General features: G+C 38.6%; 1 protein-coding gene across 2 annotated transcripts in view; it reads left to right on the top strand.

Annotated features, from left to right (window-relative positions):
- Nucleotides 1-16,274, top strand: part of plxnb1a (plexin b1a) — a 59,108-nt gene extending 42,834 nt beyond the window's left edge. Inside the window, exons 12-39 of one of the 2 annotated variants that reach the window (XM_077514761.1) lie at nt 196-957; nt 2,053-2,151; nt 2,271-2,393; nt 2,816-2,909; nt 3,042-3,211; nt 4,492-4,643; nt 4,710-4,815; nt 5,225-5,361; nt 5,455-5,628; nt 6,472-6,691; nt 6,774-7,016; nt 7,495-7,671; nt 7,858-8,006; nt 8,109-8,209; nt 8,273-8,490; nt 8,742-8,920; nt 9,039-9,105; nt 9,330-9,476; nt 9,751-9,925; nt 10,894-10,997; nt 11,178-11,262; nt 11,623-11,795; nt 12,049-12,209; nt 12,417-12,564; nt 12,978-13,042; nt 13,437-13,512; nt 13,695-13,769; nt 14,721-16,274. In XM_077514761.1, the coding sequence (XP_077370887.1) occupies nt 196-957; nt 2,053-2,151; nt 2,271-2,393; nt 2,816-2,909; nt 3,042-3,211; nt 4,492-4,643; nt 4,710-4,815; nt 5,225-5,361; nt 5,455-5,628; nt 6,472-6,691; nt 6,774-7,016; nt 7,495-7,671; nt 7,858-8,006; nt 8,109-8,209; nt 8,273-8,490; nt 8,742-8,920; nt 9,039-9,105; nt 9,330-9,476; nt 9,751-9,925; nt 10,894-10,997; nt 11,178-11,262; nt 11,623-11,795; nt 12,049-12,209; nt 12,417-12,564; nt 12,978-13,042; nt 13,437-13,512; nt 13,695-13,769; nt 14,721-14,825 (4,485 nt within the window). In that variant the 3' untranslated portion in view covers nt 14,826-16,274. The remainder of the gene's footprint in view (nt 1-195; nt 958-2,052; nt 2,152-2,270; nt 2,394-2,815; nt 2,910-3,041; nt 3,212-4,491; nt 4,644-4,709; nt 4,816-5,224; nt 5,362-5,454; nt 5,629-6,471; nt 6,692-6,773; nt 7,017-7,494; nt 7,672-7,857; nt 8,007-8,108; nt 8,210-8,272; nt 8,491-8,741; nt 8,921-9,038; nt 9,106-9,329; nt 9,477-9,750; nt 9,926-10,893; nt 10,998-11,177; nt 11,263-11,622; nt 11,796-12,048; nt 12,210-12,416; nt 12,565-12,977; nt 13,043-13,436; nt 13,513-13,694; nt 13,770-14,720) is intronic. The other variant, XM_077514762.1, reaches the window with a different exon arrangement.

Genomic DNA, 16,274 nt, shown 5'->3' with positions numbered 1-16,274 from the left:
ACCGGCTTGCATCTCGCCATATATGTTTGTTTGCCTTGTCTTATTTGCTCCACCTATGTACATTTTCCATTTCCAGTCTTGTTTTGTTATCATTTTGGATTCTTCAGTCTTCTTGTTTATCCTAATTTTGTCCTCCCCTGCCTTTTTTTTTCTTGCCCTTCCCTGCTTGTTCGTTTGCACTTCTCCATCAACAAGTTCAAACCGCCAACACCCACCATTGCACCACCCACCAGAAAGCAGACCACTTTAACTGTGACGACTGCTACAACAACAGCAATGACAGCAACGCAGCTGCCACCCTCCATGACTCCTGCTACGACCACTGCAGCTGCCACCACAGCAACAACCCCTCCCACTCTTAACAGCGAGTCCACATTACGCCATGCGACGGACACCACACCCCACTTCATCGGGACCTTCAGCCAGGCCACCAGTTTGCACTCAGATGCCAGCACCACAGACAGCCTTATCTTTGGCATGCTCACAACTTCTGATGGAAATATGGCCACAACTACATATATTTCAGAGGATGCGACTGTTGATTGGCTGATGGAAAGTGGAGAGAATGCTGGCAACACAACTCACACAACACTACCTAGCGGCACAATTGGGCCCATAGACTCAGAAGTAGGCCTTGTAGAACCCTCCAGTGAGGCAGCAGGCTCTTCCTCTGGTTCAAGCACAAGCTCAAGCACATCCGGTGAAGTTGCTACTATGCCAGACCTTGCTGGCAGTGACTTGACTGAGGAAATCCCAGTAGTAAGCTCTGATAAAAGTGCCACTTTGACATGGGAGTGGGAGACACCTGAGGGTGGGGCAGATGGGGATAAAATCCCATTTTTACTGACAGGTGCAAATGAAAACTTCACCTTTGCACAATCACCTGACATGAGGTTTGAGCCCAACTCTGAGTCTGATGAAAATTACCAGGCAGACTCCTCTGTTTCTTACTTCATGGTGAGTTCAAAAGCTGTGTGGACACATTGAATAGTCACCCCAAATGATTTGATCTTTTAAGGCAAGCAAAGTTTCATTGGAAATCAAATGAAAATAAATACTGTAACTGAATCAACATAGACCAAACGAGGATTGCTTATGCATATCATTACTGCAGCTATTGATGGTTGTTAATTGGGCCATGTCCACAGAAACATGAGTGTTTATCACTGCATGTATTATTTACACTATGCCAAAATCTTAAAGATAGTCTGACAGATTTAGGTGAACCGTGAGGATGAAAGTAGAATCCACTATAAAATCACGAGTGAACTTAATCTGACCTTCTCTAAACATTTAAATGCACATGCCCAAGTATCCAAATGTTCCATTTATCCAATAACAAATTTAATGGCAACATTTAAAACAGGTGTTATTTGTATTTTTTAAGGAAGTCAACTTATTTGCCTTTGAGTGAATCTTCCAGTGTCTCCGTATCCATAACCTGTTGGCGACACTGTGACGCTCTTAAGTTGTGTGACCACTTCCCTCTGTGAACATCCTGTTTAAAGCCTCGCAGCAGCGAGGTACTATTGATCAATTGTTAGATGTAGTCTTAGTCTCATGATGTCAAATAAAATGAAATACCAATTCTAACTGAAGCAGGGCATTTAATGGTTCATTCATGGACCAAACATGTTGTGAATTTGGTGGTACAGCTCCATGTGAGAGACCAGCAAGTTTGGGAAAAACAGTTGGTTAAATGTGCACTCAAAAGTTTCAAGAAGGTCAAATTAATTTCACCTGTAAAGGTTGCTGCCAGGAAATTGCTCATCCTAAAATTTTGCCTGAAAGTCAACTATCTCAAACTTTTGTGAGTAGTCTATTTTAGCTTTTACATCACTGAACACTGATCTTTTAGGTGCAGTCTGGCCAAAACTCCCAATTCAGTATCATCATTGATAGTCTTACAATGTAAGAAGTATTAACACAACATATGTGTACTGGATTCATTCACCATGTGCTTGACCACCTGCATTTTTTTTCTTACTCTAATATTTGATTTTCCTGAATTTATAATCGAGTCCATGTGTTCCATATTCACATATTTTCCAGGACTGTCCTTGCGTGGAGAAAGTTCAGGATTTGTCCCTCCTTCCTGTCAATGTGGAAAAAAAGATTACACTGGTGGGACAGCACCTCAACCTGTTTCAGGTTAGGTTAAGTTTTTTGTTGTTGTTGCAAAAGCAGTTATTTTGAAATCCATTGTTTTTGTTTGCCATTGATATGTACCTCTCGAAGTTTTGAATAAAAATTACATCTTTTACATTTAGGATGAAAATCTGGACTACGAGTGTGTGCTGGAAATTGAGAATCAGTCAGTGGTGGTCGAAGCGTCTGTGGAACCGGATGCCAGACAGCCTTCCATCTTTTTGATAACCTGCAAACCTCATCAGGTCAGAATATTTGTTTTCCAAAAGCCATCATGTTCGTTATTTGTTTGAACCTGTTCTTGTTTGTTTTATACAGTGTACACATGAAACCTAAATTTTGCACGGATACAATTTTGAATTGGTCCTTCTCTTTTTATGGCTTGTTAAGATACATTTGTAAAGATTCAATGTGGTAATTGTTAGAATTTTGATGTTTCACTAATCTAAACAGATGAAAACAGAGGACTCACTCGTACATCAATAAAACATTTTGTTTTGAAAAATCAGTAAATTGTACTTCCTTATCAATATACTGTTGTGTTTGCATAAATTGTACTCATTATCAGCCTTAGCCAGACAGACGACATTAGTGCCTTGCAGTTGACTTTGCATAGTGTGTTTATAAGTCTAATAACATGTTTGTTGTTTTATTGCTTATTTTTCAGTTTTCTTATTCTGCTTTGATGGAGGAATATCCAGCCATGATCAACGTGAGAAGGAAAGATAACTTTCTCATTGACAGCGCCGATGACCTTTTTGGTGGGGGCTAATTCCTTATGTGTCACAAGTAATCAAACACGTGGGCAACCCTCCACGCAGAATGTCCTGTATGTTAACCTAACGTTGACCTTTTTTTTCCTCACTGATCTCCCTCTCTCTGCCCTGCTTCAGTGACTCTGTATAACTGTTCCGTGGGGAGATCCGACTGCAGTCGATGTCGTACCGCCGACCCCAAGTATGGTTGCGTCTGGTGCGGGGGTCCTGCTAGCTCCCACTGTGTTTACCATGGGTCCTGTACCAATGACGTCAAACACACATGTCCTGCACCTGTCATTCATTTTGTAAGCGTTTTGTTACCTTCTTTGGACTTTTAGGGGCGGTTTGAAGAACAAATAACACTAGCAATCATGCCAACAACAATTTTTTCAATGCATAATTATGCATAATATGTGATAGATAGATATTGATAGATAGATATTGATAGATAGATATTGATAGATATTGATAGATAGATAGATAGATATTGATTGATAGATATTGATTGATAGATATTGATAGATAGATATTGATAGATATTGATAGATATTGATAGATAGATATTGATAGATAGATATTGATAGATATTGATTGATAGATATTGATTGATAGATATTGATTGATAGATAGATAGATAGATAGATAGATAGATATTGATAGATTGATACTGCTGATATTTTCCCACTAAAAGCTGTACATTGTGAGCTCATTTACATGAATCATTTTTAAGGTTTTACTGACTACTTTGTTGATGTCCCAAATTGTATTGATTTATTGATTATTATATCTGTTCTGTTTAGTCATTTTTGAGGCGTTTGATCTAATTTGACACATGTAAACTGATTTACAGTATCGTTCAAAGGAAGCTATTGTAGTCCATGGCCAAACCAGTGGAGAAAAGCTAACAGATGCAACAGCGATGAGGATATGATAATGTGTGCAGATACGTGTTTTAGATTTTTACATTTTAGAAGTGTATATAAACTGGTAGCCCTTCTCATTAATCAATACCCAAGAAGTAGTTCTAAGTTTCAAAAAGGTTTTTGACCTCCGTTATAGAATGGGTGTCCCACTCCCAAAATCTGCCTGAAAAAATATTTCTCATTATTCATGTTTTTTGTTTTGACTGTTTTTCTTTTATGCCATTAAATTATCTTAAATGTTATGTTATTGTCTTTAACATTTTCAACTTAAACATCGAAGTGAAACATAGGGAAGATGGCCAATAATAGAATAAGTACATTATTGGAACACCCATTTTAGAGCAGGGGTCACCAACCTTTTAGGAACTGCTTCTTGAGAAGGGCTGCCAGTAGTACTTCTAAAATAACCTCTATGTTATACCCACTGAGAGACAGTGAACACTAAGATGTAAAATAGGAAACAGTCATCCATCAAGTTCACCATTCACCCAGTATCATAAACTCATGTTCTATCAATCTTAGCACCTCTCTTCCGGACATCCTTCTTGACATGTTATATTGAGCTATTATATTATATGGACAAGGCTGCTGTGACTGTGTGCGCAATATGATCTTGTTTAAATCAGAAATTTATCAAATGAGTCTTTTGTCTTGTGTTTCAGTTGGATCCCATGTCTGGCCCTGTAGAGGGTGGAACCTTGGTGACTATTTCAGGCTCCAATCTTGGCCAGAGGGCTGAGGACATCCACAACTCTGTCACACTTGCTGAGGTTCCCTGCAATGTCATCCATAGCAGATATGAGATTTCTTCAAGGTAAGTAATGTATGCCAAAAATAAAATGGCACATGAAACGTTGTTTATTAAACCTGAGACTTGTAGGATTGTGTGTGAGACTACAAGCAGCCGTGGAGAGAAGAGTGGACAGGCCTCCGTCAAAGTAAAGGGGGGAGGACTTGGAGTGTCTGCTCAGACCTTCAGATTTCAGGTAAATGTTTGTTAAAATAAGCTTCAAATGTTTGTTTGTTCTTTAAGAATGTGTTTGTTACAGCTTAAATTTTGTATGTGTGATTTATTTATTTATTTATTTATTTACGGTATTTATTTTTATGAGGTGTCAGAATGAGCACAACCTGCTTTCAATCCAGCAGCTCATCTCTCCTTAGTTGCGTTAACAGGAAAAGGATGCCAGCCTTTAATTAATTAGCACAAAGTGATAAGCAAATTGATGGCTGTAGGCTGTGAAACAACCCTCCAGTGTTTCCACACCCCTCCACTGTTGCTTTTATCATGACAATAAATCACCACATGGCTGCATGCTAGTGGATTATTGAAACGTACATTTTCATTCTCATTGTGAATTCTTCTCGTGCTGTATTTTTGTTTCTCATTGCTAGGATCCCATATTGAGCAGTCTCTCCCCCCAGAGAGGGCCTAAAGCAGGGGGCTCGTCTGTCACCATCAAAGGTCACAGCCTTAAGACGGGCCACCCAAGTGATGTCAGCGTTCTCATCGGAGGAATACCATGTATGGTGTACGTGTTGGCCCATCATTATTGATGTAGTACCTTTTTTAATTTTGATGTATACAGCTCTCGGTTGCTAAAATGTGAGCTGTCTTTGCTCAGGATAAGCATTGAGGAGGATCAGATCTGCTGTCTGACCAGAGGCAGTAACCGAACAGGCGAACATGGAATTATGGTGCGCTTTGGAGGGGCAGAACGCCACCTACAGGGCATTGTGTATCACTACACGTCCAACCCCAACATTTCTTGGGCTGCACCATCCAAAAGCTTTCTCAGGTGCTTCTGAGTTGATTGAAAAGACATCCAGAATTGTTCTGGATTTTTTTTTTTTTTTTTTTTTAAATATAAGTAGTGCATACAGCATTTTGCTAGGTAAAATATGTACAGTACTTGAAAAGAGCTAAACAGAATGAAATTAAATCTATAATTTACACTTAATTTATTGCTATGATCAAATGTTATGCCATCACACTTTGAGCAAGGCATTTTCATGTTTTTATTATCTACTGAGAAACTGAATTTCTCTAGAATTTCTGGAAAAAGTCAATATTTATAATGCTCACCCTTAGTCTTCATCACTCAAACAGAATCAGTAAGTTAGTGAAACATACAATAACATTGAAAACTTTTGGACAAAACTAAAAAAGAATCTTTATTTAGAAAACCAGATTTTCTGGGTTAATTTAATGAGCATTATATAAACAATAATATCAATATTATTATTCCTTTTTGTAATTCTGTCATCATATCAAAGGAATATGATATGAGAAATCTCCATCACAAGTTTTCATCATTTGTTCAGCTTTTATTTATCTGCTGTTAATGTTTTATGTTATGTTTGATTTGTTGTGTTTCTGTAAAGCGCTTTGTGACAGCTAAGGCTGTTTGAAAGTGCTATATAAATAAAGATGACTTGACTTGAAGTCAGACATTGAAAACTTTTCAAGTTTAAATGCTGTGATGTTAGCCATCATAAAATGAATTACATCAAAAGAACAGTCTCTGAACTTTGCTGGATTATATGCAATTGAGATTAAATGGTGCCTATTTTGTGCAAAATGTCACTTAGATGACAAAGTACATAAGGTCATCTGTCAAGCATTTGTTTTTTCCTTGCAGCGGAGGCAGAATCATCCGAGTGTCCGGTCAAAACCTGGATGTGGTTCAAGACCCAAAAATTCGCGTCACCCTCAGCCCGCCTGATTCACTTCCTCCCAGGAGGAGGCGGAACACCGCTCGATGGAAAGAAGGACAGGGCCAGCAGACACCACTCAAGCGACGGCGGAGGATCATCCCAGAGGCAGACTGCTCTCAGGGTGCACTTTGCCATATCAAGCAGGTTTGCAAAGTGGCAAAAATACTCATTTTTTTCCCTCAAAAATGAATATTTATTGTATTGTTTCTTCTTCATTCCACTCCAGTTTGAGTCTCGCTGTACAGTGAACAGCTCCTCCCTCATCTTGTGCCCGACACCGGCTGTGGGACCGGATGCCAGGAGAGCTAGGGTCAAAGTTCATTTCCTGTTGGACAGTCTTCATTTTGATTTTAACGCTGTGGGCGGTGAAGCGTTCAGCTATGAACCCAACCCAAAACTGTACATGCTGAACCGCAACAACCCCGACAAACCTTACCACCACAAACCTGGCAGCATCATCTCTGTTGAGGTTTGTCGTGATGATTTATGATACATGATTTACAGACCAATTTTCTCCCACATTCCGAAAAGTGTGCATGTTAGGTTCACAGAAATCTCTAAATTGTCCACAATCGTGAATGTGAGTTTGGATTTTTTTTTTTTTTTTTTTTTTGTCTATGTGCCACGCAAATGACTGGCGACAAGTCCAAGGTGTATCCTGCCCCTTGCTGAAGTCAGCTACAATAGGCTCTGTAGGATTTCATGTTTTATTTTGTGTTTAATTATGTTATTTTTAATTGAGCTAATGTATTTACACAGTGGATTTTTTTTTTATCTTAAATTCACATGTTTACCCCTGCTGTTCAGAAAACAAATATTTGTAAACAATTGTATAATGCTCGACTTTTAAAAACTGGATTTATCGCACAAGTGTAAAAATAAGGTTTAATTGTTTAAATTATATTTTGCAGATTATATATATTTTTTTTACTATCATGTCCCCTTAGGGAGAGAATCTGGACCTGGCCATCTACAAACATGAGGTCCAGGCCCGGATCGGGGATGGCGTATGTTCGGTGAAGACCCTGACACATAACCATTTGTACTGTGAACCACCAGCCAAGCAGCCATCAGTACGCACCAACCAGAAAAAGGAGGTTATGGACAGTCTGCCTGAGTTCACCGTGAGTAAACGTCCAGACTTGCACCCCAGATCTGTCGTACAACTTGGAGAATATGAATCAAGCAGCAGTATTGTGGAATCTTTATTATTCATATGAATCATTCTTTCATATACAGTAGATGATGGTCCGAATCATAATCTTACTTGCTGTAAGGCTCACCACTCCATCTGTCCTTGTGTTTTCCAGGTGAAAATGGGCAACATGAACTTCTCCTTAGGTAGGGTTCAGTATGACAGCAATGCCCTGTCCATATTCCCTTTGGAGGCCCAAGTGGGAGTCGGCGTGGGAGCCTCAATAGTGGTTCTCATTGTACTCATAATAGTCCTCATTTACAGGTAAAAATTAAGTCAAATATAGCTTTCTGCAGGTTGCACACCTTAGAAACATTTTTTCCATATAGCATGGCCTTTGTGTCATTATTATTTGTTGATTGCCAGGAAAAAGAGCAAGCAGGCTATGAGGGACTATAAAAAGGTCCAGATCCAACTGGAGAATCTGGAGACCAGTGTGCGAGACCGCTGCAAGAAGGAGTTCACAGGTATGGATTTTTACAATCTGGTGTTGTTTCAAGATGTCCCAATTTTTCTTTTACTCCCATCAGATCTGATGACCGAGATGATGGACATGTCCAGTGACTTGATGGGCTCGGGTATTCCCTTCCTGGAATACAAGGCGTATGCAGAGCGCATTTTCTTCCCGGGCCACCAGGAGTCGCCACTGAGGCAAGATTTGGATGTCCCGGAAAGCCGGAGGCAGACTGTAGAGCAAGGGCTTGTGCAGCTGTCTAATCTGCTCAACAGTAAACTGTTTCTCACCAAGGTCAGCAAAGTATTTAAGTTACTTGTCAGCTTTTGTATACATATTATATTATGCTTGCAAGTGTTTATTATGTTTATAATGTGTTTGAAAAGTGTGCTTTCACAGATGAAAGAATTTATGAGTTTAAATGTGTTTAAATTATAGGAGTAGATGAAGGGTCTTCTATATTGTGACGTTTCACTTGTTGCGGGTGGGTTTTAGATCATGTAATAAATGCAAACATTCACTGCGTCTTTTTCTTGCTCCTGCAGTTTATTCACACACTGGAGGCCCAGCAGACATTTTCCCCAAGGGACCGGGCCTATGTGGCCTCTCTGCTGACTGTGGCCCTTCATGGTAAATTGGAGTACTTCACAGACATCCTGAAGACTCTACTTAATGACCTGGTGGAACAGTATGTCGCGAAAAACCCAAAGCTGATGCTTAGGAGGTGAGAAAAGAGGCAAAGTTGTCCATTTGTTTATTATTAAGGGGTTGTATAATTTTGAATTTATTATTATTATGCTGATTTTTACATACCTGCATGTACTTTATTTTTATTTTCCTAGAACTGAATCTGTGGTTGAGAAGCTCTTGACAAACTGGATGTCCATTTGCCTGTTTAACTTCCTACGGGTATGTAGCATGTTGACTGTGTATTAAAAACACTAGTTTGCTTCTACCTTTGATCACTTGGAGAACAGCTTAATAATATTGACTCTCGTCCTCACTGGATGGTTACTCACTGGTTCCTATAAGTTGGACATTACAATTCCATTCAGTACAGTCACTGAACGAGTGTTGAATGAAATTCTGTTGCGCACTGACATTGTTGACCCGCCATAATAATTTCTGGCCAGGAATCAGCAGGGGAGTCATTCTACATGCTGTTCCGGGCAATAAAGCACCAGGTGGACAAGGGACCTGTGGATGCTGTAACAGGAAAAGCCAAGTACACTTTGAATGATAACCGGCTGCTTCGAGAGGATCTGGAGTACCGCAGCTTGGTCAGAGCATATACTTAAAGTATAATTATTGTACATTGTTCCTTTTTGTAATAGGGGAATGTTATGGCCCAACCTGATTAAGAATTTAAATATATTGAAGCTTAATTCATTTGTCATGTACATGGCTCTGTTTTGATATTTGGCTTAAGACTTTAAACATGACTCGTTGCAGCGCTTTAGTCACCATTTGAAATATCATACATTAGCATGAGACATAAGGTAGGGATTTGTTTTCTCCCTTTGTAATGCTCAAATTTATTTTTTGTCAATGCAGACCCTAAATGTTGTGATGCCATCTGCTGCTGCCGTTGGAGGAGCTTCTACTCAGACGGTGCCCGCAAAGGTCCTGGACTGTGACACCATCACCCAAGTCAAGGAGAAACTTTTGGACCAAACTTGGAAGGGGACATCGGTCTCCCGGAGGCCACATGTTGACTCTTTACACCTTGGTGAGTCTTGTGTGTGCAGAAAACAAGAAAAAAAACAAAAAAAAACACAATTTTTAGCGAGCATTTTTTTTTTTTTTTTTTTATCAAAACCTTTCTGTAGGATAGAAATGTTTCTTGTCTTTAGTCATTGAATATGTATTTTTGATATCAGTCGTATCTTCAATGACAGTCAACAAGAATGAACTGACTGCTTTACAGCACCTTATTGCTTGTATCATAACCATAGACCTCCAATGTCGTGAAAACTAACCAAATTTAGCAATGACATGAAGACATGTCATGATTTGATTAGAAAGATGCCCGTGACCCTTGTGAGGATGAGCGGTTCAGATGATGGATGGATGGATGGTAAGAAAAATATTGCTTTTAAAGAATAGTCTGTCTGTGATAACATTGTTTGTATACCAGATTTTTACAAAATTGCAGCTGAAATTGGTGAGTGAAAAATCATTTATGAAAAACAATAACAAATTAAACTCAAATATATGATAGTTTTTATTATTTTATTTTGTTTCATTTTTAATCTGATGAATTCTCTTTATGAACACTGAGGATATGTCTGTATCGAAAAAATATTTAGTTGAATGTTTTCTTTCCATTTTACATGATTTACCATAATAATACTAATATAAAACTTGTTTTCAATAAGTTGAACTCCAATGTTGGAGGTTATGATACCATAGATGTACCTCACTGTGCAATTTTTTTGCCAATGTACTCCATAACGTACTATATTATTTATTTAACCTTTCCTGTAAAAAAAATAAATAAATAAATACATCACTACATAAATAAAAAAAATTGTCTCCAAAGGGATTTCTCACCTTCAGGATGCTATTATGCTTGTACCCTTTTTCTAATTTACAAAAAAAAACAAAAAACAAAACGTGTAGCGCCCCTATGACTGGTGCAAATTGTTTTCATTTACACAGCAGCCTAATATAATGTGATTATTATTTTCCATCCAGAGTGGCGGTCGGGTGTGGCAGGTCATCTAATCTTGTCAGATGAGGATCTGACATCAGTTGTGCAGGGTCTGTGGAAGCGCCTCAATACATTGCAACACTATAAGGTCAGTCTCAGTCACACAAATGTACTGTAAATGCAAATCAGTTTAAAATTAGCCTAATGAATACAACTGGGCAAAACTACTGGAAGTAGTTATAAATAAACCTGACAATGTTGTTTTTAGCTTTTCTTTGTTGATGCTATGCTCTGAAAATAGCATGCTTTTCCCTCTGTGCTGGTGCAGGTCCCTGATGGAGCCACTGTCGCACTCATCCCAAGAAGCACTAAAAATCACCTCCACGACAGCCATGATTACATGCCTGGAGAGAGTGAGTTTGTTTCCATACAGGAATAGTATACAACTACACATACAGGATTCAGCAGCTAAGAAAATACGATGAAGTAACCACACGAGGGCGCTGTTTGACTGTATAAATAATTTATGTTATTAAATACTGTAGAGTTTACTACATTGTCGCAGGATTAAATTGGCAATAGCAGATATCTGTCCACCTATACTTTTTAGATACCTTGTGACTTAAAACATGTGAGTAAAATGTTCAGCATAAGGTTATAAATAATTGCAAATGCAATGCTTTCACTCATTTTATCTTTGTGACTCATACCATAGCATTTTGTGATTAAAAACCTCTGTCTTTTTTTTTTTTTTTCCTCTCACCTCTGATCAGAGACTCCTATGCTGGATGATGGTGAGGAAGGAGGCGTTAAGCTGTGGCATTTGGTGAAAGCCAGCGAGGAGTCGGAGCTGCCCAAGCACAGACGGGGCAGCGTGAGGGAGAAGGGCGGTGAGCGAGCCAAGGCCATCCCAGAAATTTACCTCACGCGCCTTCTCTCCATGAAGGTAACCGAGTGGAACCTCAAGTCACAAATGAAGAGCACCTCAGCGTTTATTATTAAAGTCTGTGAAAATATGATGCACTGTAATGATTTCTAATCCAGATACAGACACTTGCGCTATGTGATGTCAGTAAAAGAAAAAAAAAATGTTTTAAAGTGCACACATGACACTTTAGTAGTGTTGCAGACTGAAATATTTGGAATTACACTCCCCCAGCCCCCCTCTAATCTATTTGTCTTGCATGACTCTTTGTCAGGGCACACTGCAGAAGTTTGTGGATGATTTATTCACGGCCATCCTCAGCACCAGTCGTCCCGTCCCTCTGGCTGTCAAATACTTTTTTGACTTGTTGGATGAGCAGGCCCTGCAGCACAACATCAGTGACCCGGAGACCATCCATATCTGGAAAACCAACAGGTAAAAAAAATGTCATAATTTTAAAATGCACTGTTGCAAACAAACATTGAGGTATGCCGCAGAATATATAAATCAAACCAAAAAGAAGCCTCCCTTTTCCTATACAGTTTACAGTTTTGTTTTGTTTTTTTGTTTTTTTTGTGTATGGTTCTCGTGCTTAGTTTTTCTTTCGATACAGCTGATGCGTGTTATTGTCTCACCAAACAGCTTACCGCTGCGATTTTGGATCAACATCCTGAAGAATCCGCAGTTCATTTTCAACGTGCAGACCTCGGAGCACGTGGACGCTGTGCTGTTTGTCATTGCTCAGACTTTTATGGACTCGTGCACAATTGCTGACCACAAACTGGGACGGGTGAGCTAATCATAGTCAGCCAATATGAAACTGCTGCAGAGAGCAATCTTAAAGCAGCACACCAGTATGTCACTGCAATTACTGTGTCCACCCGCCACATTATTAGGTACACCTGCACAGTCTGATGAGAGCTAATACAAGATGCTGTATGCTTCCATTTTCTGTAGTTTGTTTTTGCCAGCATTCAACAGAGCAGGTGCACCTAAAAGTCAAATCTATGAGTGCATGGCTCTTATACATTACATTACTTGACCATAAAACTTTTAAAAGTTCAGTCATTTGATACATATTATTTGATTTGAGAGTAGACTTTTGATCCTTGTTTATAGTATACATTGAAAGGAAACCGTTTCTTGTATAACCTTCCTGAATGTTTATTCAGGACACCATTTCAATTTGTCTTGCTTTCACAGGACTCCCCCATCAACAAGTTGCTCTACGCTCGAGACATCCCACGCTACAAACAGATGGTGGAGAGGTAGGAAATGTTGGGCAAGCAGGCAGCAGTCAGCCCACTGACCAGGGGCACTCTGCAATGGAGGAGAGGGAGGCCTGCATGTGACAGTCTGTTATGGCCAGACAGTGGGTAGACGAGGCCTGCGAGGCTTACATGCTTGGATGCTTTCGAAGCAGACACGCCACACACTCATTGCTGTCTGCTGCACATTACACTGGTGATGGGTTCAAGCTTCATTTGACAAGTTTTTTTTGTTTTTGTTTTTTTTAAATAATGTAACAAATGTCTATTTTATTAGTCTTGTTATTGTAGCAAGGGTGGCTCTTGTGTTCTTTATATTTTAAGCACACCTTAAATATGAAAATATAAATGCTACGCTAGTTCTTATTTCTACACATTCCGCTGTCTGCTGCAGGTACTATGCCGACATCCGTCAGACCATCTCAGCCAGTGACCAGGAGATGAACTCGGCTCTGGCAGAGCTCTCCCGTGTATGTTACCTTCCGTGTCTTCACATGTTGGAAAATGTTGTCCTTGCTTAGAACCTGTGAATCATTCATAGCGGTTTCCTTTTGAGATGGTTGTGGCGTTTAAAATAAATTATGAATGGAAACCAGTGCGGCTCTTTCACCCCTCCTGATGGTTCATCTCTGTTTTCACCCGTCTAAAACAGAACTATGCCGGTGAGGTCAACTTCCTGGTGGCTTTGCATGAGTTGTACAAGTACATCAACAAGTACTATGATCAAGTGAGTGTCAAAAAACCCCATCTATTTTGATGATTGCATATAGACTAGGTGTAGATGGTAAGATTCTCACCAGTTAGAGTGTACAATTGGAAAACACGGTAAATTGAATGTTCCATATGACCGTGAAGATGAATTCAACACTTTTACAGATCCACCAGCTTGTTTATAGCTGCTTTCTTTGGCAATCCATCAAGAGTAATTTCACAGATATTTGACCACAGCATATGAAAACTGGCAATTAAACAAATATTTTCAAAGTGGACCTCTGCAAGATTTGTATGTCTATGACCGATATGTGTATCATTATATTGTGAGGAGTCCTATACATGCTTCTTTAGACGAGAACATTTTCTCCTGTTTGCCATCACTGGCACACATTTGTGGGTAACGCTAAGAAAGAAAAAAAAATTGAACTGGACACAGGTTTGGGTAATAAGTTACTTTTTAAAAAGTCATTTTTTTATTTTTTTTTACATGTCGAGGTATTAATGGAGAAATGGAGCACAAAATGTTTGGTAAATAGCTGGTGTTGCCATTTTTGTGTTTAGTCTTTTATTTGCCAAAATAAATTTAGCTCCTTAATTTTAATTCAGGGAAATTTTATGTATCAAAATTACTAGTGGCATTGGTACTTGGTATCAGTGACAACTCAAGAGTTGAGTATTCATCCTGTTATCGGACTGAAAAAAAAGTGGTATTAAACATCCCTAATTAAATACATTTACTATAATAAGACTATGTAAAACAGCCAATTTATTTGAGTTAAAACTCTGCATGTCCTGACTCACATTTGCAAATTTAATACCTCACAAATATCATAATACATCATAACAGGAAAGTCAATGCAATCAATATAATAAGGAATATTGTATTGTAGTTAAAAAAAATGCAATTCATATGATAATACATGATATTTTTTCTAATTTGACCATATCTATCCAACGCGATCAGATCATCACCGCCCTGGAGGAGGACTGCACAGCCCAGAAGATGCAGCTTGGATACAGGCTGCAACAGATTGCTGCAGCCGTTGAGAACAAAGTCACAGACCTATGACCCAACATCCCTTTTAACTGCAAAGACTTTGAAAGGAAAATATTCACACCTCTTGGAAAGAACCATTTTATACACAAACAAAAAGGAGGCATGGTGGAGCATTTGAGAAAGGGAAAGATGGAAAAAGGAAGGATGTTTGCTTTCCTTGGTGGATCTTGATGAAAAACCACACAGAACATTCCTAAAAAAAAAAAAAAATGTACAAAATACATATATTAATCTTCACAAGACACAATAGATGAAGAAAAGGACGAAAAGGCGCAAGAGGAGTTGACTTGAACAGTTACCCCAAACTGCCCCCCTTTGATGGAAAGAGACCCAAGACGTATTTGCTTCTATTTTCCTTTAGTCGTTCATTCAAGTCTTACTCAATTCAATGTGCACTGATTTACTGGTATTTCTTATTGGATATACTGTACTAATTATTGTCACATTATACCTGCAGTGTAACAGAAACACATTTTTTTTAAAGGTTTTATCAATTCAAGACATACTGTACCTTTTCACTCAAATTGATCCGTCCAACATGTCATATGTTAAATAGATTATTTGGGCCTCCTCTTGTCTAAAGTTGGTACAAAATAGAAACAGTTTGGCCTTAAAACGTTACAAAAGAAATCCCATTATTAAAAACATTTTCAATATTTGTTTTAGTTCATATTTGTGAGTAAGTCAACAGAGACAGTGTTTGTTTTTGCAGTTAGCATCCTGACATTAGCAAGTGTGCCGTTATTGATGCGTCTATCCCAATTTGTTCTTGATTAATTTGGTGATTTGTCATATAATCATCAAGTTCTTTGCAACATTCATCCAGTTTGTCTTCTCCAAACTAAAACATATTAAGATAAACGTGCGTAAAGTGTGTCTCCGCAAAACAGCTAACACGTTATTTGGCTGGTTTCAACGTCTTATGTTAGGTTCATGAAGGTACATTTGTTCCTCTGTGAATTATTTTGCTTTGATTTGTTTTAATTTATTGTTTATTTATTTAATAGCTTATGATGAAAAAAGTTTGTGGATTTTTGCCACGGAGAGATGCCCTTCCAACTTAAATGTACGTCATTTTTATTTTCAAAGCAGAAAAGAGCTATGCTTATTTTAGACCTTTATTTTTTTGTTTTTGTTTCTAAGATGTGAGCTCTTGCTGTGACTAAAAAAAAAAGTTGTCAATTTTCACTTTTTTGTAATGTGGTACTGTGTATTTTTGCAAGCCTTCAACCTGTACATACACGTTAGTGTTGCTTGTAGTTTGCGTGCGGATGCAAGTCACACTTAATGTGACTTTGTTCCTGTAGATGCACACTCTTACAAAGTAATTTTAACCTAACAATACCTGAATGTGTTGCAATAAAGTGTTCCCCGGTCTAACAATGCTTTGAATTATTATAGCACATTGGAGTACAACGGATTAGTTGTCTTTGTCTGTTGTCTTGTCTTTATTTGGGGTGT

This window comes from Festucalex cinctus, chromosome 2 (genome assembly GCF_051991245.1).
Source record: "Festucalex cinctus isolate MCC-2025b chromosome 2, RoL_Fcin_1.0, whole genome shotgun sequence".
In the NCBI taxonomy this organism is placed as follows: Eukaryota; Metazoa; Chordata; class Actinopteri; order Syngnathiformes; family Syngnathidae; genus Festucalex; species Festucalex cinctus.
The sequence above is the reverse complement of the archived record's forward strand: the minus strand, read 5'-3'. Positions and strand labels throughout refer to the sequence as shown.